Below are 20,262 nucleotides of genomic sequence, written 5' to 3'. Positions count from 1 at the left end.
GCTACTTGGGAGGCTGAGGCAGGAGAATTGCTTGAACCTGACAGGCTGAGTTGCAGTGAGCTGAGATCATGCCACTGCACTCCAGCCTGGCGACAGAGCAAGACTCCATCACACACACACACACACAAAAGTGGCAGTTTTTAGCAATCCTACAGGAATAGGTACCCTCCGTCTCACCTGTGCCCCCACTTCTCCCAGGGGTAAAATACTTGTCAAAGCAGGTACAGAGGCAGTCCCGCTTATCACAAATTGCCTAAACAGGACAGTGCAGCCAGGGGTTTGAGAGGGGCCTGTGCTCCATCTAAGACCAAAGCGGAAACCGCACACAGATCTGGCACCTGTTGGTTTAGTTTATGAAGGTAAGGGAACTGGGTGAAGAGACCCAAAGTGGTCCCCCCCTCGTGGTCCCACAGGGAATAGGGGAAACCAGCAAGCGCTTTGGGTTTCATCAGGGCCAAGGGTTGCGGGATGAAGGTAGAAGCTGAGGGTGCAGGCCTGCAGGGCTGGAGAAGGCGGGGCTGAGTTGAGGACCCTGTGCCTACCTCACCATCACAGTGAGGAGGCATCTGCCACCTGTAAGCTGGTCTGCCATTTCACTTCCTAGAAAGCTCAGGATGCCGGGGCACGGTGGCTCAAGCCTGTAATCCCAGCACTTTGGGAGGCTGAGACGGGCGGATCACGAGGTCAGGAGATCCAGGACCATCCTGGCTAACACAGTGAAACCCCGCCTCTACTAAAAAATACAAAACCAGGGGCCGGGCGAGGTGGTGGGCTTCGTAGTCCCAGCTACCGGGAGGCTGAGGCAGGAGAATGGCATAACCGGAGGCGGAGCTGCAGTGAGCCGAGATCTGGCCACTGCACTCCAGCCTGGGCGACAGAGTAAGACCCACCAAAAAAAAAAAAAAAAAAAAAGCCTGTGACAAGTGGGGCACCGGTGGCTCACGCCTGTAATCCCAGCACTTTGGGAGGCTGAGGCGGTGGATCACTTGAGGTCAGGAGTTTGAGGCCAGCCTGGCCAACATAGTGAAACTCTATTTCTACTAAAAATACAAAAAATTTGCCGGGCTGTGGTTCAAGCCTGTAAATCCCAGCTACTTGGGGAGGCCGAGGCGGTGATCTCCAGGTCAGGAGATCGACCATCCTTGGCTAACATGGTGAAACCCCGGCTCTACCAAAATACAAAAACTAGCCGCTGCAGTGGCGGGCGCCTGTAGTCCCAGCCATCGGAGGCTGAGGCGGAGAATGGCGTGAACTCCGGGAGGTGGAGCCTGCAGTGAGCCGAGATCGCCACTGCACTCCAGCCTGGGCGACAGAGCAAGACTACTTCAAAAAAAAAAAAAAAAAAAAAATTAGCTGGGCATGGTGGTGGGTGCCTGTAATCCCAGCTACTAGGAGTAGGGAGGCTGAGGCAGGAGAATCACTTGAACCCAGGAGGCGGAGGTTGCAGTGAGCCTCGGAGATCATGCCACTGCACTCCAGCCTGGGCAACAAGAATGAAATTGTCTCAAAAAAAAAAAAAAGAAGAAGAAAAGAAAAGCAAAAGCAAGCAAGCTCAGGCTACCCCATCCCTCTGGTTGTGAGCACCCTGGGCTTCTACAGCACCCTGCAGAGGCCTACCAGGTGAGAGCCAGAAGGTATAATGCTGAAGAAAATTGTTTCTGACCCCATTTCCAGAGAGCACAGAGGCGCAAGGGTGATGCCCATTAGGTGACTGACAGCACGTCAGCCTCGTCCCTGGGCTCCACAGAGTCTGCCCTGGTGCTGTCCCACCTTCGGGAGAGGGCTCCTCGGCTCCCCTAAGACTATCTCTCCAACCTCCTGTCCCTCAAGGTTGCTCTAGGCAGCCAGGTATCCTGCTAGCAAACCCCTTTCCCCAATGATGGCCCAGACGGAACTCTTAATAAAAAAAAATAATTTATTGTCAACAAAGGTGATATATACAACAGGAAAACAGATGTAAATGAGAACAGGAGTGAATGGGGTGCCCAGGCCCAGCTTCAGGCCTCTGCAGGGGTGGGACAGGAAGAGGTAATGGAGGCCTCCTGGTTTAGGAGCCTGAACAAGTGGGGAGGGGAGGTGTCCCCCGAGGTAGTGGGACTCAGTTCAAACCCCCTTATGACCACTCTTGTGTAAGGCACTGTGCCAAGGGAGAATGGTGGGGAGCGGGGGGAGGGTGGGAGGAGGTCACGGGGGACAGAGAGGTGGGGGTCAGCGAAGGACTGGGGTAGGTGTTCTCCACAGGCCCAGTGCCCTACTGCACAACAGCCTCAACCACCCTTGCCGACCTCAGGCCTGGCCAGGAACAGACACTTTTCAGTGCCCCGAAATAACAGTGGATGTTGCCCCAGCCCCCTCCTGCCCTGGCACTTGTTTCTACTCTCTCCACCAGATGGGTGAGCCAGGCAGCTCTGAGTTATAAGCCACAGGGGGACGCTGCCTCCTCCCTCCCCCGCTCCCTCCCTCCCCAGGAAAGCAAGAATTTACACCCCATTCCCTTTCTCTGGCTTCCCCGCCACAGTGGTGCTGGATTCTGACAGAACCGTGGGCCAGTCTGAGGTGTCACCTGCTCCCACACGCTTGGTGCCCTGGGGGTGCCTGGACCAGTCTTGCAGGAGGCTGACCGCTGGGGGCTCCTCCATCCGCACGCGGATAACCTGGAGATCCAGTGTCCCGCGGAGCCCCGGAGGGGGAGCTGGGCAGGGATGAGAGCAGAGAGCAGTCAGAGCCTCCCAGACACCCCACCACGAGGATGCTCCCTGGAAGCTCTGCAAACTGTACCCCCATTTCCAGGGCTTTCATTATGTCCACAGCCCAGTGCCTGGCATGAGGGGAAGTCCAAGGATGGCAGGAAGCTCCACTCCTGGGTGATCAAGGACTGCCACCGGCTAGAAAATGAGGCTCACAGCCTCCCTAGGGATAAGCCACATGAAGCCAGGCAGCCTTCCTCCTGCGTGTATTTCGGCACAGGGTGCCTGGTGCTGCGTGCCTCTCCCCATAACTCCTACCTGCAGCCAACTCCATTTTATCTCAAACTTACTGGGCATCCTAGCCTAACGCGTTCTGCCTGAGTGGGGCAGAGGTGATGCGGTGGGAACACCCAGAACAAATCTGAGGCATAGCTGTGCCCACCAAGGAGTTCATGAGGGACTACACAGGGTGGAGAAAAGACCCCTGGTGAACTTCCACCAGGCTCTTCATCTCCTGAGTGTCAACACCGACATCACCAAGATCAGGCGTCCACCTTAGCAGTATGGAGAAGGCACTCACTGGCCTCGAGGCAGACGAAAGAGGACTGAGGACTGCCGTGGCTGCACGCAGCCATAAAAACCAAGCATGCAATAGGGATGTGTGCAAAAGTTACGTTACAATAGGGCTGGGCGTGGTGGCTCCTGCTTGTAATCCCAGCACTTTGGGAGGCGAAGGTGAGCAGATCATTTGAGGTCAGGAGTTTGAGACCAGTCTGGCCAACACAGAGAAACCCTTTATCTACTAAAATACAAAGAAATCAGGCAGGCATAGTGGTGCACCCCTCTAATCCCAGCTACTCGGGAGGCCTAGGCGGGAGAATTGCGTGAACCCAGGAGGCAGAGGTTGCAGTGAGCCAAGATCATGCCACTGCACTCCAGCCTGGAAGACGGAGCAAGACTGTCTCAAAAAAAAAAAAAAGTTACATTACATTGAAAGGCAAAAACAGAAAATGGTGATTTTAACTACTGCACTGTCTATATTGGGAAGGATTCATTTGTGTGTGTTCCTTTTCTACCCTGTTTTTAGAGACACGATTATTTACAATGTGGCAGAGAAAACAGGTACAATTTTGCTGTGCAATGTGCTGGAATTTAAAATGACTTAGTGGCTGCCACCGAATTTTTAACACCTACCAAATTCTATTCTGTGTTCCCAGAAGCTGTTTTGTCTCCCCGATAAACTATATGCTCCCTGAAGGAACACTGAATCCCATTTGTTCATTAATTCGACAATAATTCATTGAGCACTATCTGCCCAAGGCGGTTTGGATTGCCAGGGGTACAGCGGTGAATGGAGCTGCCTAAGTGGCCTTCTGGGACTTCACATTCTAGTTATCAGAGCCAATAAATAGGATAAACAAATAAAAAAATGCAGTATGTTATATATGGACAGACGCAAAGTAGCAAAGTACACCAGGGAAAGGAGATAGGATAGCAGAGAGCTGACAGGGGACTGGAGACACAGAGGGAGTGAGGAGCCAGCTGGGCAGACGGGTGAAGAAACAATATTTTGAGCACAGGGAAGAGCAAATGTGGACCCCCTGGTGGAGCACGCTGGCTTCCCCAGGAACAGCAAGGCCAGCGCCTGTGCAGGGAGTGGGGTGTGGGGTAGAGGTCAGGAGCCTGGGGGGAGCGCACTGGTCACCATGAAGGCTCTGGCTTTTATCTGGAGTGCAACAGGAGCAGCACAGGAAGGCCGTGAGTAGAGGAGTGACTGGATCTGACTTGTGTTCTCAGTAGGGACACTCTGGCTGCTACAGGAGAGCAGAGGATAGCGGGCAAAGCTCAGCAGCCAGGAGACCTGGCTTAGGTTTGTTACAGGAACCAGGTGAGAGCAGGCCCCGACTAGGGCAGTGGCAGTGGATGTGGTGACAGCAGTGTGAGCTCTGAACTTGTTTTGGAGGATCGACTGCTGGACAGATGCTGGGTTGGAGAAAGAAGAGGATGACTATGTGGGTGTGGCCACAGCAAACTGAAGCCTGGGGCTGCCTGTTCACTGGGAAAGGGAAGATTGTGGAGTCTGTGGGTGGGGTGCATTGGGGAGACTGGGGGTTCCGTTTCAATGTGCCGAGATTTTTTTTTTTTTTTTTTGAGACAGAGTCTCACTCTGTCGCCAGGCGGGAGTGCAGTGGCACAATGTTTGAGATCTTTTAGACAACCATGTAGAGACGTCACCTGGGCAACTGGAAAAGAGGATGGAACCAGGAAGGAGCAGCCAAGGTGGGCATTATGAGCACACACATGGCATCGAAAGCTGTGAACCTGGATGAGATCTCCCAGGGAGCACGTACGGACACTGACCTATGGCTGGGGATACTTAAGCACTTACTCATTCACCAAACACATAAGCTGGGCCTATGCTGTGCCAGGCACTGTTCTGGCTACTGTGCATATCACAGTGCAGGAAGCAAACACCGTAACCTGCAGGCCCTTACATTCTAGAAAGGGAAAGGCAGACAACGATATGACATGTTCCAACTCTGGGAGCTGAGAAGGAGCGGCAAGAGAAACTGAGAAGGAACAGCTAGTGAGGGAAGAACACCAGGCGAACAGCTGCCTGAAAAGCCAAGGGAAGAAAGCTGTCTCCGGGAAGGAGTGATCGGCCCACTGTAACCGCCAGATCAGAAAGAGAAGGACCGGCCAGGAGCGGTGGCTCATGCCTGTAATCCCAGCACTCTGGGAGGCCGAGGCGGGTGGATCACCTGAATTCAGGAGTTTGAGACTAGCCTGACCAACATGATGAAACCCTGTCTCTACTAAAAATACAAAATAAGCTGGGTGCGGTGGCGCATGCCTGTAATCCCAGCTACTCGGGAGGCTGAGGCAGGAGAATCGCTTGAACCCAGGAAGTGGAGGTTGCAGTGAGCTGAGATCGCACCACTGCACTCTGGCCTGGGCGACAAGAACGAAACTCCATCTCAAAGAAAAAAAAAAAAAGGACTGCCAGGCACGGTGGCTCAAGCCTGTAATCCCAGCACTTTGGGAGATCGAGGCAGGTGGATCACAAGGTCAGGAGTTTGAGACCAGCCTGGCCAACACAGTGAAACCTCGTCTCTACTAAAAATACAAAAATTAGCTGGGCGTGGTGGCAGGCGCCTGTAATCCCAACTACTTGGGAGGCTGAGGCAGGAGAATCATGTGAAACTAGGAGGTGGAGGTTGCAGTGAGCCGAGATCATGCCACTGCACTCCAGCCTGGGCAACAGAGCTAGACTCCGTCTCAGGAAAAAAAAAAAGAAAGAGAAGGACCAAGAACAGACTATTGAATTTTATGGAAGTCAACGGCGACCTTGCCAAAGGAGCAATTTTCGTGTGGAGTGCTGAGGATGAATTCCAGAGAGATGGGAGGCAGCTGCTACAGAAAACACAGTCCGGCTTTACTGAAAAGGTACAGGAACAAATGAGACAGTGGCTACAGGGACAAGGGGCTAAGAAGGAAGAAATAATAACTTTGTGTAGGCTGATAGGGAAGACCCAGGGGCAGTGTGACAAGGGGGAGGTAGGATGAGCTTTAGTGATGAGGACAGGGGCTGGCTTTTGCTAGGAGCAGTTCAGTTACATGAGCTAGAGAGAAGGCATGGAATTCAGCCTGGGTGCTGGAGGGAGGGGAGTTGGGGGCAGGAGACACTGCTCGCAGGCAAGGTTCTGAGTGGGCAGAGTGGAAATACACCAGGCTGCCAGGTGTAATGGCTCACGCCTGTAATCCCAGCACTTTGGGAGGCTGAGGTGGGCAGATCATTTGAGGTCAGGAGTTCAAGACCAGCCTGGCCAACATGGTGAAACCCCGTCTCTACTAAAAATACAAAAATTAGCCGGGTGTGGTGGCGGGCGCCTATAAGGCAGGAGAATCACTTGAACCTGGGAGGCGGAGGTTGCAGTGAGGCTAGATTGCACCATTGCACTCCAGCCTGTCATGGGTGACAGAGACTCCATCTCAAAAAACAAACAAACAAACAAACACCCCTGTGAAACTCACACTCACACTTATGTACACGCATGCTCGCTCTCTCACTCCGCTACCTCCCTGGTCCAGCCTGCAACACAGGATCTGGCCAAGGTATCCTAAGCCAGATCCCTAGGTTCTACTCAAACTAACATCAGTGAGGGCCACGCGCGGTGGCTCATTCCTGTAATCCCAGCACTTTGGGAGGCCGAGGAGGGCAGATCACGAGGTCAGGAGATCGAGACCATCTTGGCTAACACGGTGAAACCTCATCTCTACTAAAAATACAAAAAATTAGCCGGGTGTGGTGGTGGGCGCCTGTAGTCCCAGCTACTTGGGAGGCTGAGGCAGGAGAATGGCGTGAACCCGGGAGGTGGAGCTTGCAGTGAGCCGACATCGTGCCACTGCACTCCAGCCTGGGTGACAGAGTGAGACTCCGTCTCAAAAAAACACCAGCGAGACAGAGAGGCTCCTCTTTCCATTACTTGTCAGTGGGTCACTGTGGCCCACCTCCTCTCCTGGCCTGGATACTGTCCCCATCCTTCTCCGGCAAGGTCCTTAGAAGGTTCTAGTCTTCCCGGACCACCTCACATTCACATTCATCAGCTCAGCTAACCTGACCATGGGTGGCCTTTGCCAACTGTTAAATCCATGATTTTTACACCTCTAATGTTTTTTAAAGTGTCAGGATCTTTATTTAAATAAAGTCTTCAGAGAACTTCAATACGTACATAACAACACAGAAAGTAGAGACATTCTGGTCGAAGCTTCACAGGTTTCTGAGAAATCTGTCCAAGCTTTGGGTTCGCGAGACCGTCTGAAACCACAGGTCCAGAGCCTCTGCTCTGCAAAGAACCGCCACGGGGGCCGTGGTTTTTAAAGATTTACTGCCTCCAGCCTAAACTCCTGGACACAGAGTTTTGGAGGACAAAGGCTGTCTCACTCTCGCCATCTCCCAGGGTGCTTCCCTTGGGCACAGCCTCCAGGAACACTTGTGAATCACTTAGGTCTCTTCTGTGGTTTCCCAAGCATCTCCAACCTCCATGAAGGCTGCCACTGCTGACAACACCCGACAATCGCCTCTGCCCCTCTCAGATCACTCAAGCAGCCTGCTGAAGCCCCTTCCTCTCAGACTTTGCCCACTCACCCCAAAGAAACCTACAATCTCAGGGATTCTCTTCTCATCTACTCACCACTCCAGATAGGTGGAGTTTGCGCACAGGGTACCCCAGGACTCGAAATGAAGCCTCCCTTTCGAGAATGAAACCAGAAGACCCATTAGACAGTGGAAGAGGTCAGCCATTTAGAGCAGGGATCCACCGGAGAGAACCAGGAGACTCGGGACACGTTCAAGTCCAAGCAGCACACACGGTCTCAGGGAGCCAGGAATGGAATGTGACTCAAGCTGAAACTTGAGACAGTTAAAACTGTGATCTATGTGAAGGGGTGAGGCCTGCCTCGAGATCAGAAAAAGGGGGGCCCAAATTTAGGCAAATAAATAAAAGCAACTACGCACACATGCGAACACACAGAGAGCTCTCTCTGAAGGAGACCAACCAAATTAAGAGTATTATAGCAGTGAATACAAAGAAAAACCTTGTGAGGGGTGAGTGGAGTGTGACTAAAGGAGTGTATAATACACTGACTTTTTTTTTTTTGTTTTTTTTTTTGAGACCGTCTAGCTCTGTTGCCCAGGCTGGAGTACAGTGGTACAATCTGACTGGAGTACAATCAGAATTTATTGCAGCCTCAAATTCCTGGGCTCAAGTGATCCTCTTGCCTTAGGCTCTAGCCTTAGTAGGGACTAGAGGTGCACACCAACATGTCCAGTTAATTTTAAAATTTTTCTATAGAGATGGAGTCTCCTTATGTTGCTCAGGTTGGTCTCGAATGCCTAGCCTCAGGCAATCTTCCCACTTTGGCATCATCCCGAAGTGCTGGGAATGACAGGTGTGAGCCACTGTGCCTAGCCAAGGCTTTTTTCTTTATGCAAAAAAGCACACCTGTCATCCCAGAACTTTGGGAGGCCCAGGTTGGAGGATTGCTTGTGCCCAGGAGTTGGAGACCAGCTTGGGCAACACAGGGAAAACCTGTCTCTACAAAAAATTTAAAAATTAGCCTGGTGTGGAGATGCAAGCCTGTGGACCCAGCTACTCAGGAGGCTCTGGCAGGAGGATAGTTTGAGCCTGGGAGTTTGAGGCTGCAGTGAGCTATGATGGCGCCACTGTACTCCAGCCTGGGCAGGGTCTCTATCTCAAAAAACAAAAACAAAAACAAAAACAAAAGCACAACTGCTTTTCGAGAGCCCTATTCTCAGGAGAGCCTCCAGCCACCTCCGTGGCCATCATCTATGGCTCTAGTTCCAAACACACATTTCAGACAAGTTGGTACAAGGAGACATGCACCCCTGACCCACTCACTTCTTCAAGAAGCATTTCCTGACCGCCTATAAACTATGCTTGGCATGGAGAGGTGAACAGACGACTAGGCTCGGTCTCTGCCCTGCTGGACTACATTCCAGGCTCATCCTAATTCTGTCTGCTGGGTCACGTGTGGTTGGCAGAACGATGCCCCTCACCCCCCACCAGATGTTCATGTTCTAATCCCTGGAACCTGTGAATGTTTTGTTACATGGCAAAGGGGAATGAAGGCTACAGATGAAATTAAGGTTGCTCATCAGCGGACTAAAAAAGAGATTATCCCGGACTATCTGAGTGAGCCCAATATAATCATGAGGGTCCTTGAATGGGGAAGACGCAGATAAGCCGGAACCCAGGGCAGTATCTGAGAAAGACTCTACTAGCCTCTGCTGGCTTTGAAGATAGAAGGAGGCCACAAGCCAAGAAATGCAGGCAGCCTCTAGGAGCTGGGCAAGGCAAGAAAATAGATTTTCCCCTAGAGCGTCCAGGAAAGAACACAGCCCTGCCAACACCTTCGATTTTAGCTCAGTGAGACCCATTTTGGACCTCTGACCTCCAGAATTGTGAAATAAATTTGTGTTTTGTTTTGATTTTAGGGAGGGTCTCATTCTGTCGTCCAGGCTGGAGTGCAGTGGTGTGATTGTAGCTCATTGCAGCCTTGAACTCCTGGGCTGAAATAATCTTCCTGTCTCAGCCTCCCAAGTGGCTGGGACTACCGGCACAAGCCATGTGTGTTGTTTTAAGCCACTACATTTGTGTGATTTGTTGCAGCAGCAAATAGAAAACTGACATAAGGACCATGGGGAAGAAGGAACCATTTCTTTGAGAAATGGTTTTCCCTTTTGGAAAAAGGAATGGACATCTGCCTTTTTTTTTTGAGACTAGTTCGGCTCTGTCAGCCCCAGGTTGAGGCATGTGGCCGATCTCAGGCTCACTGCAAGCTCCGCCCCTCCCCGGTTCCCATTCTCTGTTCTTCAGCTCTCCCGAAAGTAGCTGGGACCACAGGCGCCACTTCACTCGCCAGTTTTTTTATTTTTAGTAGAGACGGGTTTCACCAAGGTAGCTGTGATGGTCTCTATCTCCTGACCGTGATCCGCTTCATGGCTCGCCCCTCCCAAAGTGCTGGGATTACAGGCTTGAGCCACTGAGCCTCGCCGACATCTGCCTTCTTCTACACAAGTCATTTTGGTACAAATCAACTATAGGTAACTTTTTTTTTTTTTTTTGGAGACAGACTTTCACTCTGTTGCCCAGGCTGAGTGCAGTGGCACAATCTCACTGCAACTTCTACCTCCCAGGTTCAAGCGATTCTCCTGCCTCAGCGTTCCAAGTAACTGGGATTAGAGGTGCCTGTCACCATGCCTGGTGATGTGCCCGCCTCTGCCCACCTCAGCCTCCCAAAGTGCTGGGATTCCAGGCGTGAGCCACCGCGCCTGGCCTTGTATGTAAGCTTCTTAAACTCAGTAGGACACCAAACAACACAAGCACTTACTGCTATTATGAGGCAATTTACTGAGCTGGTGTCCCCTGGAGGTGTCTGTCCACTGCTCATCTCGTCTATTCCGTGGACATCTAACTGAATTGTTGAGTGGCCCCATCTGGGCCTCAGCACCACCAAGGTAAGGTGGGCACCCCTCAGGCTCTAGCTAGAACAAACTGCATGTATGGATATCAGTATCAGTCTCCTGGGAAACACTGGCCTTGGTCATTGGAAATCCAATGACCAATTCCAGGAAACAAGGAAACACTAAGAAAAGCCCACCTGGCCAGGTGTGGTGGCTCACACCTGTAATCCTAGCACTTTGGGAGGCTGAGGCAGGTGGATCACCTGAGGTCAGGAGTTTGAGACCAGCCTGGCCAACATGGCAAAACCCTGTCTCTACTAAAAATACAAAATTTAGCCAGGCGTGGTGGCGCACACCTGTAATCCCAGCTACAAGGGAGGGTGAGGCAGGAGAATTGCTTGAACCAGGGAGGCAGAGATTGTAGTGAGCTGGGCTTGTACCACTACACGCCAGCCTGGGCAACAGAGCAAGATTCCGTCTCAAAAAACAAACAAAAAAAGAAAAGCTCAGCTTTCGGACCAGCCTCCCTCATCATTCAGATCCCCCTGTCCCAGCCCCGTGTCCCAGGAAACCTGGGCACCACCCACCCCTACCCTGGGCTCTGCCACAGAGCAGTCTCGTGGAGGCCCGGCCCAGGAGCGCTGCCTGAGAGGCCTCCACTGTGCTTCCCTCTCAGGAGGGCTCACCTGGAGAGGGGCTCTCTGCCTGGGGAAGGCCTCCTTCTGCCTCTTCCCTGTCTTTGGGTGAGTCCTTGCTGTCTGGGCCCCTGAGCTGGGTGTGGGAGAAGAGCTGCAGGACGAAGCCGGCGGGGAAGCTGCCATCAGTGAAGTGTCGGACCTCGGCTGGTGCTGCGAAAGTCTCTGTGGGTGAGTCTGGCGATGGGGGCTCTGGAAGGGAGGACAGGATGGAACTGTGAGTGAAAAAGCCTCAGGAGCTGCAGGCGCCCTGCGCCCGAGCCCTGCTCCATCCTCACTGACGCGGATCTCCTCAGAGCACCCGCCAGAGCCCATGCCTCCCCCGGGCCTCCCCTTCACCTGGGTCAGGGTCCAGGTTTTTGGTCATAGGTCTGCCTCTTTTCTTTCTGACTGGCTCTTCCCCCAGGGGCTCCTTCCATCTCTGACCACGGGGCTTCTTATTTCCTGGCTCTGTGGCAGGGACAGCTGCAAAAAGAAAAGACCTCATACCCTTTTTAGGAGGCCATCCTCAAACCCTGCCACCCCAGGGGAAGATACTTGCCCAGAACACAGGGCCTGTATTTCACCCTGTCCCCACACCCCCACCTCCACCGGGGCTCACTGGCTTTTCTACTGACTAACCAGGAAGCTCGAGGGGACGGAGTCCCCTGGGCCGGCTCCTTTTAGGGAGGGACGGGTTATCCTCAGAGTCAAGGAGAACGACGATTTCGGCTGGCATTCTGGCAGGGTCTGGGTTGGAGTCTGGGTCTGGATGGGCATCCTGGCCTGAGTCTGCAGGGAGCAAGAGCACAATGAGCTTCCAGTGCCCCAACAAATCCGACTTCTCCCTTGGCCCACCCCAGGCCCAACTACCTGAGTTGGGTGGGGACGGCTGCTCAGCTCTCACATCTTGCAAGAGGGCTACCCCTTCACTCCAGGCCTCCAGGATGTTGCTCTTCTCAGAAGGGCTCAGGTCCAAGGTGTGAGGGTGCTGCTCCAAGATGTGTGTGCGAGCCGTGTCAGCCGAGGGTGCCCGGATCTCAGCGCCACACACCATGCACAGCGCCCGCCCGCTGCCTCCTGGGCTGCTGCCCACCAGGAACTCCTGCTCCCAAGACACTTGCTGCTTGGGCTCCTCACAGCCATCACTGCCTGCCTCCAGCGGGCTGGGTCTAGGTGGTGGGGTCTTCTCCTGTTGGGTCACTGCGAGGGGAGAGGGGAAGGGTGTAATCACGAAAGGTGCCCACAACCAACAGCACTTAGCACGTCTCTAGACTTGGTGGTTTGAGTGGGATGGGGGAGGAGAGCATTTCTGTCCAAAGTGTTCTTCTTCCTTCCCCTGGAGCCCACGAGGCACACACCACACTCAACACAGCCAATGTGCCTGGGATCCCACGACCCTCGCGTCTATACTTCCTCTTGATCTAGTCTTGGACCTTAGGACTACACATACTTTCCCAACAGGCTGCGTTCTTGCAGGTCTCCAGCTTTTGCACATCTGTCCAGACCACTGATTTGGCTAGGCAACATTGTCCCTGCGAAGCTTTCCGGAAACCCAATCCCTGACAATAGATTTCATCCACATCTGACTTCTACGCTTTCTTGAGGGTGAGGAAGGTAAACTCTTTTAATTTTTAAATGTTATTTATTTTGAGACAGAGTCTCACTTTGTCACCCAGGCTGGAGTGCAATGGTGCAATCTCAACTCATTGCAGCCTTGACCTCCTGGGTTCAAGCGATCCTCCTGCCTCAGTCCCCCAAGCACCTGGGACTACAGGTGAGTGCCACCACGCCTGGCTGATAATTTTTTTTTTTTTAAAGAGATGGGGGACTCATTTTGTTACCCAGGTTGTAGTACAGTGGTGTTATCATAGCTTACTGCTGCCTTGAACTCCTGGACTCAAGGGACCCTCCAGCCTTAGGCACCTGACTGGCTAGGGCTACAGACAGATGCATGCTATCACACCCAGCTAATTCACAACAAAAATTTTGTTTAACAGATGGGGTGTTGCTCCGTTGCCCAGGCTGGTCTTGAACTCCCGGGCTCAAGCAATCCTCCTGCTTCAACCTCCCAAAGTGCTGGGATTATAGGCATGAGCCACCGTGCCCGTTCTAAAGGCCACCCCGTCCCCTCAGAACTAGCCTCCCTTCTCAGTGCTCACAGAGCATTTACAGCCATGGTTCCACTCCAATTGCTGCCTGATACCTGCTCTTTGTGCACACAGACCATAAGCTCTCACAGAGCATCAGCCCTTTCCAGTTCAGCAAGGAAGGCAGCCTTAGACCCGCATCAGCCTGGAAGCTCAGTGCTTTTACGAAGTGCCCATGATCCTTCACGGCTGCATCTCTCTCCTACCCTCCAGAGAGGATGGGACAAAATTAAAACACAGGAGGCCCTAACACCTGGGGGCTGCATGGAAGAGGTGGTATTAGAAATAGGAGCCTCGGCTTGCACGGATACAAGAGGTGGTGTCTGAAAGAGATACGAGATATGCCTTCTACCTATCTCTCATGCGACCATGGGCAGAAAACCTGACCTCTCAGGTGCAATCGGCTTTCTTCCCTACCAGTCCTCCAAAACAGCTCTCACCCAAGTCAGCAGCGCTAAACTCTGTGCTCAGTTTCTCAACTTCATCCTCTGCCCATCACTTCTTCCATCTTGATTTTCATCACTTGCGTCTAGGGCATGACCTTCTGTTGGTTCTTCTTTTGCTTCCCTGGCACTCTTTCTCAGTTACATGTGCTGGTTCTTCCTCATCTCTTCTCAATATTCCCTCTCTTCCTCTGGGTTGTTGCTGAAGAACCATCTCCCCTCACCAGAGCACCCCATTCCCCTTATGGATCATCTCCAACACAGCACACATCACCACCTGATACTTGTTTTTGGGATGTTCACTGCTTGTCTCCTCACCACACCATAGAATCCATGACCATGGCCAGGTGCAGTGGCTCACACCTGAATCCCAGCACTTTGGGAGGCCGAGGCAGGCGGATCACCTGAGGTTGCAAGTTCGAGACCAGCCTGAGCCACAGGGAGAAACCCCATCTCTACCAAAAATACAAAATTAGCTGGGTGTGGTAGCGCATGACTGTAATCCCAGTTACTCGGGAGGCTGACGCAGGAGAATCACTTGAACCCGGGAGGTAGAGGTTGTGGTGAGCCGAGATTGTGCCATTGCACTCCAGCTTGAGCAAAAAGAGAGAAACTCCATCTCAAAAAAAAAAAAAAAGAGAATCCATGACCACACATATTTCTGATGTTTTACATCCGTATCTCTGGCATCTGTATCTGTATCTCCTGGCATGCAGTGACATTTAGTAATGTGTGATGAGGGACTGACTCGGTTTCCAACCTGCCATCACTGGAGTTTCCCAGGACTCAGTTCTTACACACTTCTCTACTTCCCTCTCATCCCACTGTCTGCCTGCTGGCAATTTCCGTTTACGCCACTAGCCAGATACTCCCAGGAAATCTAGGCTCATGTATCTGACTGCTTAGTTGACCTCTCCACTTGAATATGTCATAAATAGGCATCTCAAACTTAATTATATTCAAACTTTCATTCCCAGTTTCCCATGAGCACCGCAGCCTTCCCCATCTCAGAAAATGGGAAGGCTGTTCCTCCAGTTGCTCAGGCCAAAAACCTTGAATTCAATCTTTCTTCCACTCTCCACTGAAATCTTTCCAGCAGCTTGTGCTGCCGGACCTTTGCACTTGCTATTCGGCCTGAAATGCTCTTCCTGCAGATATCTGCAAGGTTGGCATCCTCACTTCCTTTGGGTCTGTGCTCAAAATTCACCTTATTAGAGAACACTTTCTGAACCACTCGATATATCCAATTAAACACCCATTCCCCCTTTCTCCTTGTCCTGCTTCAGTGATCTCTGAACCATTTATTGCCACCCAACATACTATACATGAACCTGTTTCTCTGTCTTTAACCATTGGTATATATATGTTCTTCAAGAGTAAGGTTTCAGCTGCTCTGTTTACTGCTACTACTTCCCAGCCTAAAAACACTAGCCTAAACAGCCTAAAGTAGACGTCCAGTGAATATTGGTTGAATGAATTCACCTGTCTATTCCCACCCTAACAGTGGGGGTAAGGCCACCCTTGCAGGGTTGAGAGGATTAACTGAGACAGCCTCTGACAATGCCCAGTGAACACTCAGCAAATATTAGCAGAAGTAGGAAAACAACCTGTCTTTTGGACTACATGCTCCGAGAAGGGAGGTGACCTTTATTTCCCTCATGAATTTTATAACCCTTCCAGTTCCAAAAAGGATGAGAGGCAGTGCAGACAGACATCATTCTGTTCGGCTGAGGTTCAATGAATGGCCTTGCTGCTCTCAACCTCTTCTGGGTACTGTCCCCCCAAAGAAAAGGCGGGTGGGAGAATGGAAAAATATTTGCATTTTCATGCATATTAAGTCTCTCACAAAGATGGCTCTTTGTTTTCTTATGGTTTGCAAGTTCCTGAGGACTAGAAATCGGTGAAGGGGGAGGGGAGAGCGAGTGTTCTCAGACTGTTCTTCCCATCCCCTCCCAAAGCTAATCTCATTCTAGCACTGCACTGCTTTTCCAAACTAGCTGTTGTATGCAGTCCCATTCATCCCTTCTCTCCAGAACCTGACACCTGTGGCTCCTGCAAGTGGAAGGCCCGGGAATGGGGATGAAGCGGGGTGGTGGGAAGGAAAGAGTCATGCTCGGGGAGTCCTTAAAATTCTCCTGGAGGTCGGCAGCGGCGCCCGCCTGTAGCCTCGGGCCTATAGGCTTCGCCGCCCCTCGGCCTAGAACACAGCCCGGCCGTTGTGCTTGCGTGAGACGGCGGCCTCAACCACCCAGCGCCTCTGGGGATCCGGCCTCCGGTGCTGGGCCCGGGAGAGGGGGCGCCTGGGCACCGGAAGATCCGGAGCGTGCGGGGCGTGGATCGAAGTCTCCAGACCCTGGGCGGGGGAAAGGGGGAGGGAGGGGAAAATCGAGGAGGCCTGAGCTTCCAAACCATGCCATGGTGGGGGAGGTGCAAGAGCGCGTCCTGGACCCAGATCCGAGAGGGAAGCCTGGGCCCCAGGATGAAGGGGATGAGAAGGTGCCCGGGTCGCGGACCCGACTGCGGAGGGACGGCCCCGGCCCCGCACCGTGACGCGGAAGTGGGATCCCCTCCATCCTCACCTCTGAGCATCGGCTCGGGCCGCGGAATTACGGCCACCACCATGGCCTCCTCCTCGTCCTCCCCTTCCTCGCATTTGAGCGTCACCTCGAAGCAGTCGAGTGCGGCGCCCTCGGCCTTTAGGGCCATGGTGCGGCCGTGGGCTATAGCGGTGGCCGGAGAACTGGCGCGCAGGCTTCGCCGCGCAGCCGGCAACCGCCTCCCGCCTCCTGGCCGGAACAACGCCGGGCCCGCTGCCCGCTCCGCGCAGCCCCCTCCCCGCCACCTGCCCGCCTGCCGCTCGCCGGCCGGCGCTGCGACCGGCGCGTCCGGGCCTCCCCGAGACCTCGGCGCGTCGGGAGCCCGGGCGGGGAGGGCTCAATCCGGGGCCCCTGCCCCCCGCCGCTCCCTTTTATGGAGGCTCATAGTCGGCGCCCGCCCGGCCGGCCAGCCGCGGACCCGCCCCCGATCCCGCGCGACCAATCGCGCGTGGCCCCGCCCCGGGCACGCGGCCCCCTTGGAATCCCTCGACCCAGGAGGCGGCGGGAAGGGCCGAGCGGACCCGGGGCCGCCCAGTGCGCGGAGGCAGAGGGGCCCCCCAAACCCGCACCGCGGACGTCTTAGTCGACTGGCCAAGCCCGGGGGTTTCCCTCCGTTCAGAAGTCAGTTGGGCGTTTCTGCTGGCGTGGAGAGCGCTACCAGGTGCCCCCGGATTTTGATCCGGAGTCGCTTTTGCCTTTCCGTGGACAAGCCTTCCTCCGCCAGCAGATGCCCCGGGCAGGAAGAGAAGCGGTGGGGGAGTGGAAAGGGCCTTGGTATGGAAGCGTAGAGACCGAATTCCTTCTCATGTGCCGGCTCTGTGGCCATGGGCACATTATCTGTTTTATTAGACCGGCTCATCGTTTCTTTCAAAAACCATTTCGGACCTTTCTGGGAAGGCAAAGAAGAGGAGCGGAGTGGACTGTGAGCGGACGTAAACCACCCTGATGGGTATGATTTCCATTTTTTACACGTGAGTCCAGAGATTTTGTGACCCTCTCCAAGGACATACAGCAATCCCTTGAGAGCCCCAAGACCAGAGTCCAGTTGCCATGACATTGCTTCCCTATAACCACACTCTGGGTGAGCTTTTACTTCTGTGACATGGAATGTGCATCTCCCTCTTCTATAGCAACCCTCATGAGATTTCAGCTCAGAAAATGCAAAATGTCTGACACTGAAAAAACATCTTCAAATGTCGTTATATCAAAGCAGACACAGTAGTATTCAGAATCGCGTAGTAGGATGGGGGTATGAGAAGAGGTGTGAACTAGTCTATATGGATTGCAGTCAATTTTTTTTATTGTTATTATTTTGAGACAGAGTCTCCCTCTGTCACCAGGTTGGAGTGCAGTGGCGCCATCTTGGCTCACCACAACCTCCGCCTCCTGGGTTCAAGCGATTCTCCTGCCTCTGCCTCCCGGGTAGCTGGGACTGCAGGTACGTGCAACCACGCCCGGCTAATTTTTGTATTTTTAGTAGAGACGGGGTTTCACCATGTTGACCAGGATGGTCTCGATCTCTTGACCTCCTGATCCGCCCGCCTCGGCCAAAGTGGGATTACAGGCCTGAGCCACCGCAGCCGGCCTTGCTGTCTATTTTTAAGGGAATTATTTTGTTGTGTGCAAGTGTGTCCGGTATTTTAAAGGTTTTACAATAAAGGTTTTACCAAGCCTGTTTATTTCTACTGAATAGTCATCCTCTACCGTTTGCTACAGATCCCTTCCGTGCCTCTTTGCTCTGCTCTAGATTGCAGTGGGCTGAGTCTTGTAGGGGGCAGTTTCTCAGGCTCCCAGAGCATCTGGCTTCAGGCCTCGCTCGGTGTAGCCAATGGGAGGCAGTGGCAGTAGAAGAGAAGGCAGGAGGAAAGAAAAAACCAGGGTATTTCTTCTCTTTCTCTCTCTTGCTCAGGCTCAGATGACATCTCCAGCAGCAGATGAGGCCTCTCTGTGGCTCCAGCTCATGGATAGGTAGCTGTGGTCCCAACATCTGTAGGGTGATCCATGCCCCTGGGCTCTATTCAGTCGGCCTCCTCTTTTTGTCCCTGCAGGTTAGGAGGGACAGCTTCTTGCTTTTGCTAATCTCTGTACTGCCTCTCTCTGTCCCCTGCTGGGCTTTCCAGACCTCCCATTACCCCTGTTAATCATGTCACCAAAACCCTGCATTACATTCTCTCTGTTTTCAATACTTAAAGTGGTTACCTCCTGGTGGGGCCCAGTGGCTCACACCTGTAATCCCAGCAGTTTGGGAGGCTGAGGCAGATGGCTCACTTGAGGTCAGGAGTTCGAGACCAGCCTGGCCAACATGGCGAAACCCCATCTCTACCATAAAAAAAAAAAAAAAAAAGGGCCGGGCGCGGTGGCTCAAGCCTGTAATCCCAGCACTTTGGGAGGCCGAGACGGGCGGATCACAAGGTCAGGAGATCGAGACCATCCTGGCGAACACGATGAAACCCCGTCTCTACTAAAAATACATAAAAAACTAGCCGGGCGAGGTGGCGGGCGCCTGTAGTCCCAGCTACTCGGGAGGCTGAGGCAGGAGAATGGCGTGAACCCGGGAGGCGGAGCTTGCAGTGAGCTGAGATCCGGCCACTGCACTCCAGCCGGGGCTACAGAGCGGGACCCCGTCCAAAAAAAAAAAAAAAAAAAAAAAAAGAAGAAATTAGCCCGGCATGGTGGTGTGTGCCTGTAATCCCAGCTACTTAGGCGGCTGAGTAAGGAGGATCGCTTAAGCCCAGGAGGCGGAGGTTGCAGTGAGCCAAGATCGTGCCGCTGCACTCAACTGCAGCCTGGGCGACAGAGCTAGACTGTCTAAAAAAAAAGCGGTCCCTATTTTCCTGTTGAACCTTGAGTGATACACCCAGTATTGTGCCATCCAATTAGTAGACATTATTTCTTTTAGGTCATATTATTCTCAGCTTATAGAGCAGGGTTAGATTACCTGCCCAAGGTAATACAGCAAGAATCTTTCATCCAAGCTAGAGTAATTATTTCCCCCACATTTTAATATCCCTCAAATGGCGATGCTTTCTATAATCAACATCAATATGAAGCTTAGGACTGAAGTTTTAGAACTATCAGGAAAGTGAAAGATGGCTTTTCTGGCATTTAGACTGTGCTGTTACCAGCAGAAGGTAAGCTATGTTTAGAATGAGACACAGATGAGGCCATTTCATGACCACAAAGTGACTTCACCTTTTTTTTTTTTTTTGAGACAGAATCTCACTTTGTCGCCCAGCCTGGAGCGCAGTGGTGCGATCTCGGCTCACTGCAACCTCTGCCTCCCAGGCTCAAGCAATTCTCTGCCTCAGCCTCCCAAAGCAGCTGGGATTACAGGCGCCCACCACCACACTTGGCTAATTTTTGTATTTTTAGTAGAGTCGCGGTTTCACCATCTTGTCCAGGCTGGTCTTGAACTCCTGACCTTGTGATCCACCTGCCTTGGCCTCCCAAAGTGTTGGGATTACAGGCGTGAGCCACTGCTCCTGGCCTTTTTTTTTTTTTTTTGAAACAGTTTTGTTCTTGTTGCCCAGGCTGGAGTGCAATGGTGCGATCTCAGCTCACTACAACCTCAGCCTCCGGAGTAACTGAGATTACAGGCATGCGCCATGATGCCGGGCCAATTTTGTATTTTTGGTAGAGACAGGGTTTCTCCATGTTGGTCAGGCTGGTCTCGAACTCCTGACCTCAGGTGATCTGCTCGTCTCAGCCTCCCAAAGTGCTGGGA

At 52.8% G+C, this 20,262-nt stretch overlaps 1 protein-coding gene across 7 annotated transcripts; it reads right to left on the bottom strand.

The window, feature by feature from the left end:
- Positions 1-1,895: 1,895 nt before the first annotated feature.
- SPINDOC (spindlin interactor and repressor of chromatin binding) lies at positions 1,896-16,964 on the bottom strand. 7 transcript variants are annotated; one of them, XM_009185787.3, is made up of 7 exons: positions 16,521-16,964; positions 12,222-12,551; positions 11,991-12,140; positions 11,709-11,834; positions 11,361-11,561; positions 7,883-7,940; positions 1,896-2,692 (listed from the first exon to the last, which is right to left on the bottom strand). In XM_009185787.3, exons 1-7 carry the CDS (start codon positions 16,645-16,647, stop codon positions 2,560-2,562), a joined length of 1,125 nt encoding a protein of 374 aa, XP_009184051.1. In that variant the 5' UTR covers positions 16,648-16,964; the 3' UTR covers positions 1,896-2,559. The 7 variants fall into 7 exon arrangements, 4 of the variants coding, with proteins under 4 accessions (XP_009184051.1, XP_003909694.1, XP_009184053.1 ...); XR_637128.3 differs by lacking the exon at positions 7,883-7,940 and adding an exon at positions 10,602-10,765 and having other exon boundaries at positions 2,580-2,692; XR_637129.3 differs by having other exon boundaries at positions 2,640-2,692; positions 7,883-8,100.
- Between the last annotated feature and the right edge of the window lie 3,298 nt (positions 16,965-20,262).

This window comes from Papio anubis, chromosome 12 (assembly GCF_008728515.1).
Source record: "Papio anubis isolate 15944 chromosome 12, Panubis1.0, whole genome shotgun sequence".
Lineage (NCBI taxonomy): Eukaryota > Metazoa > Chordata > Mammalia > Primates > Cercopithecidae > Papio > Papio anubis.
The sequence above is the reverse complement of the archived record's forward strand: the minus strand, read 5'-3'. Positions and strand labels throughout refer to the sequence as shown.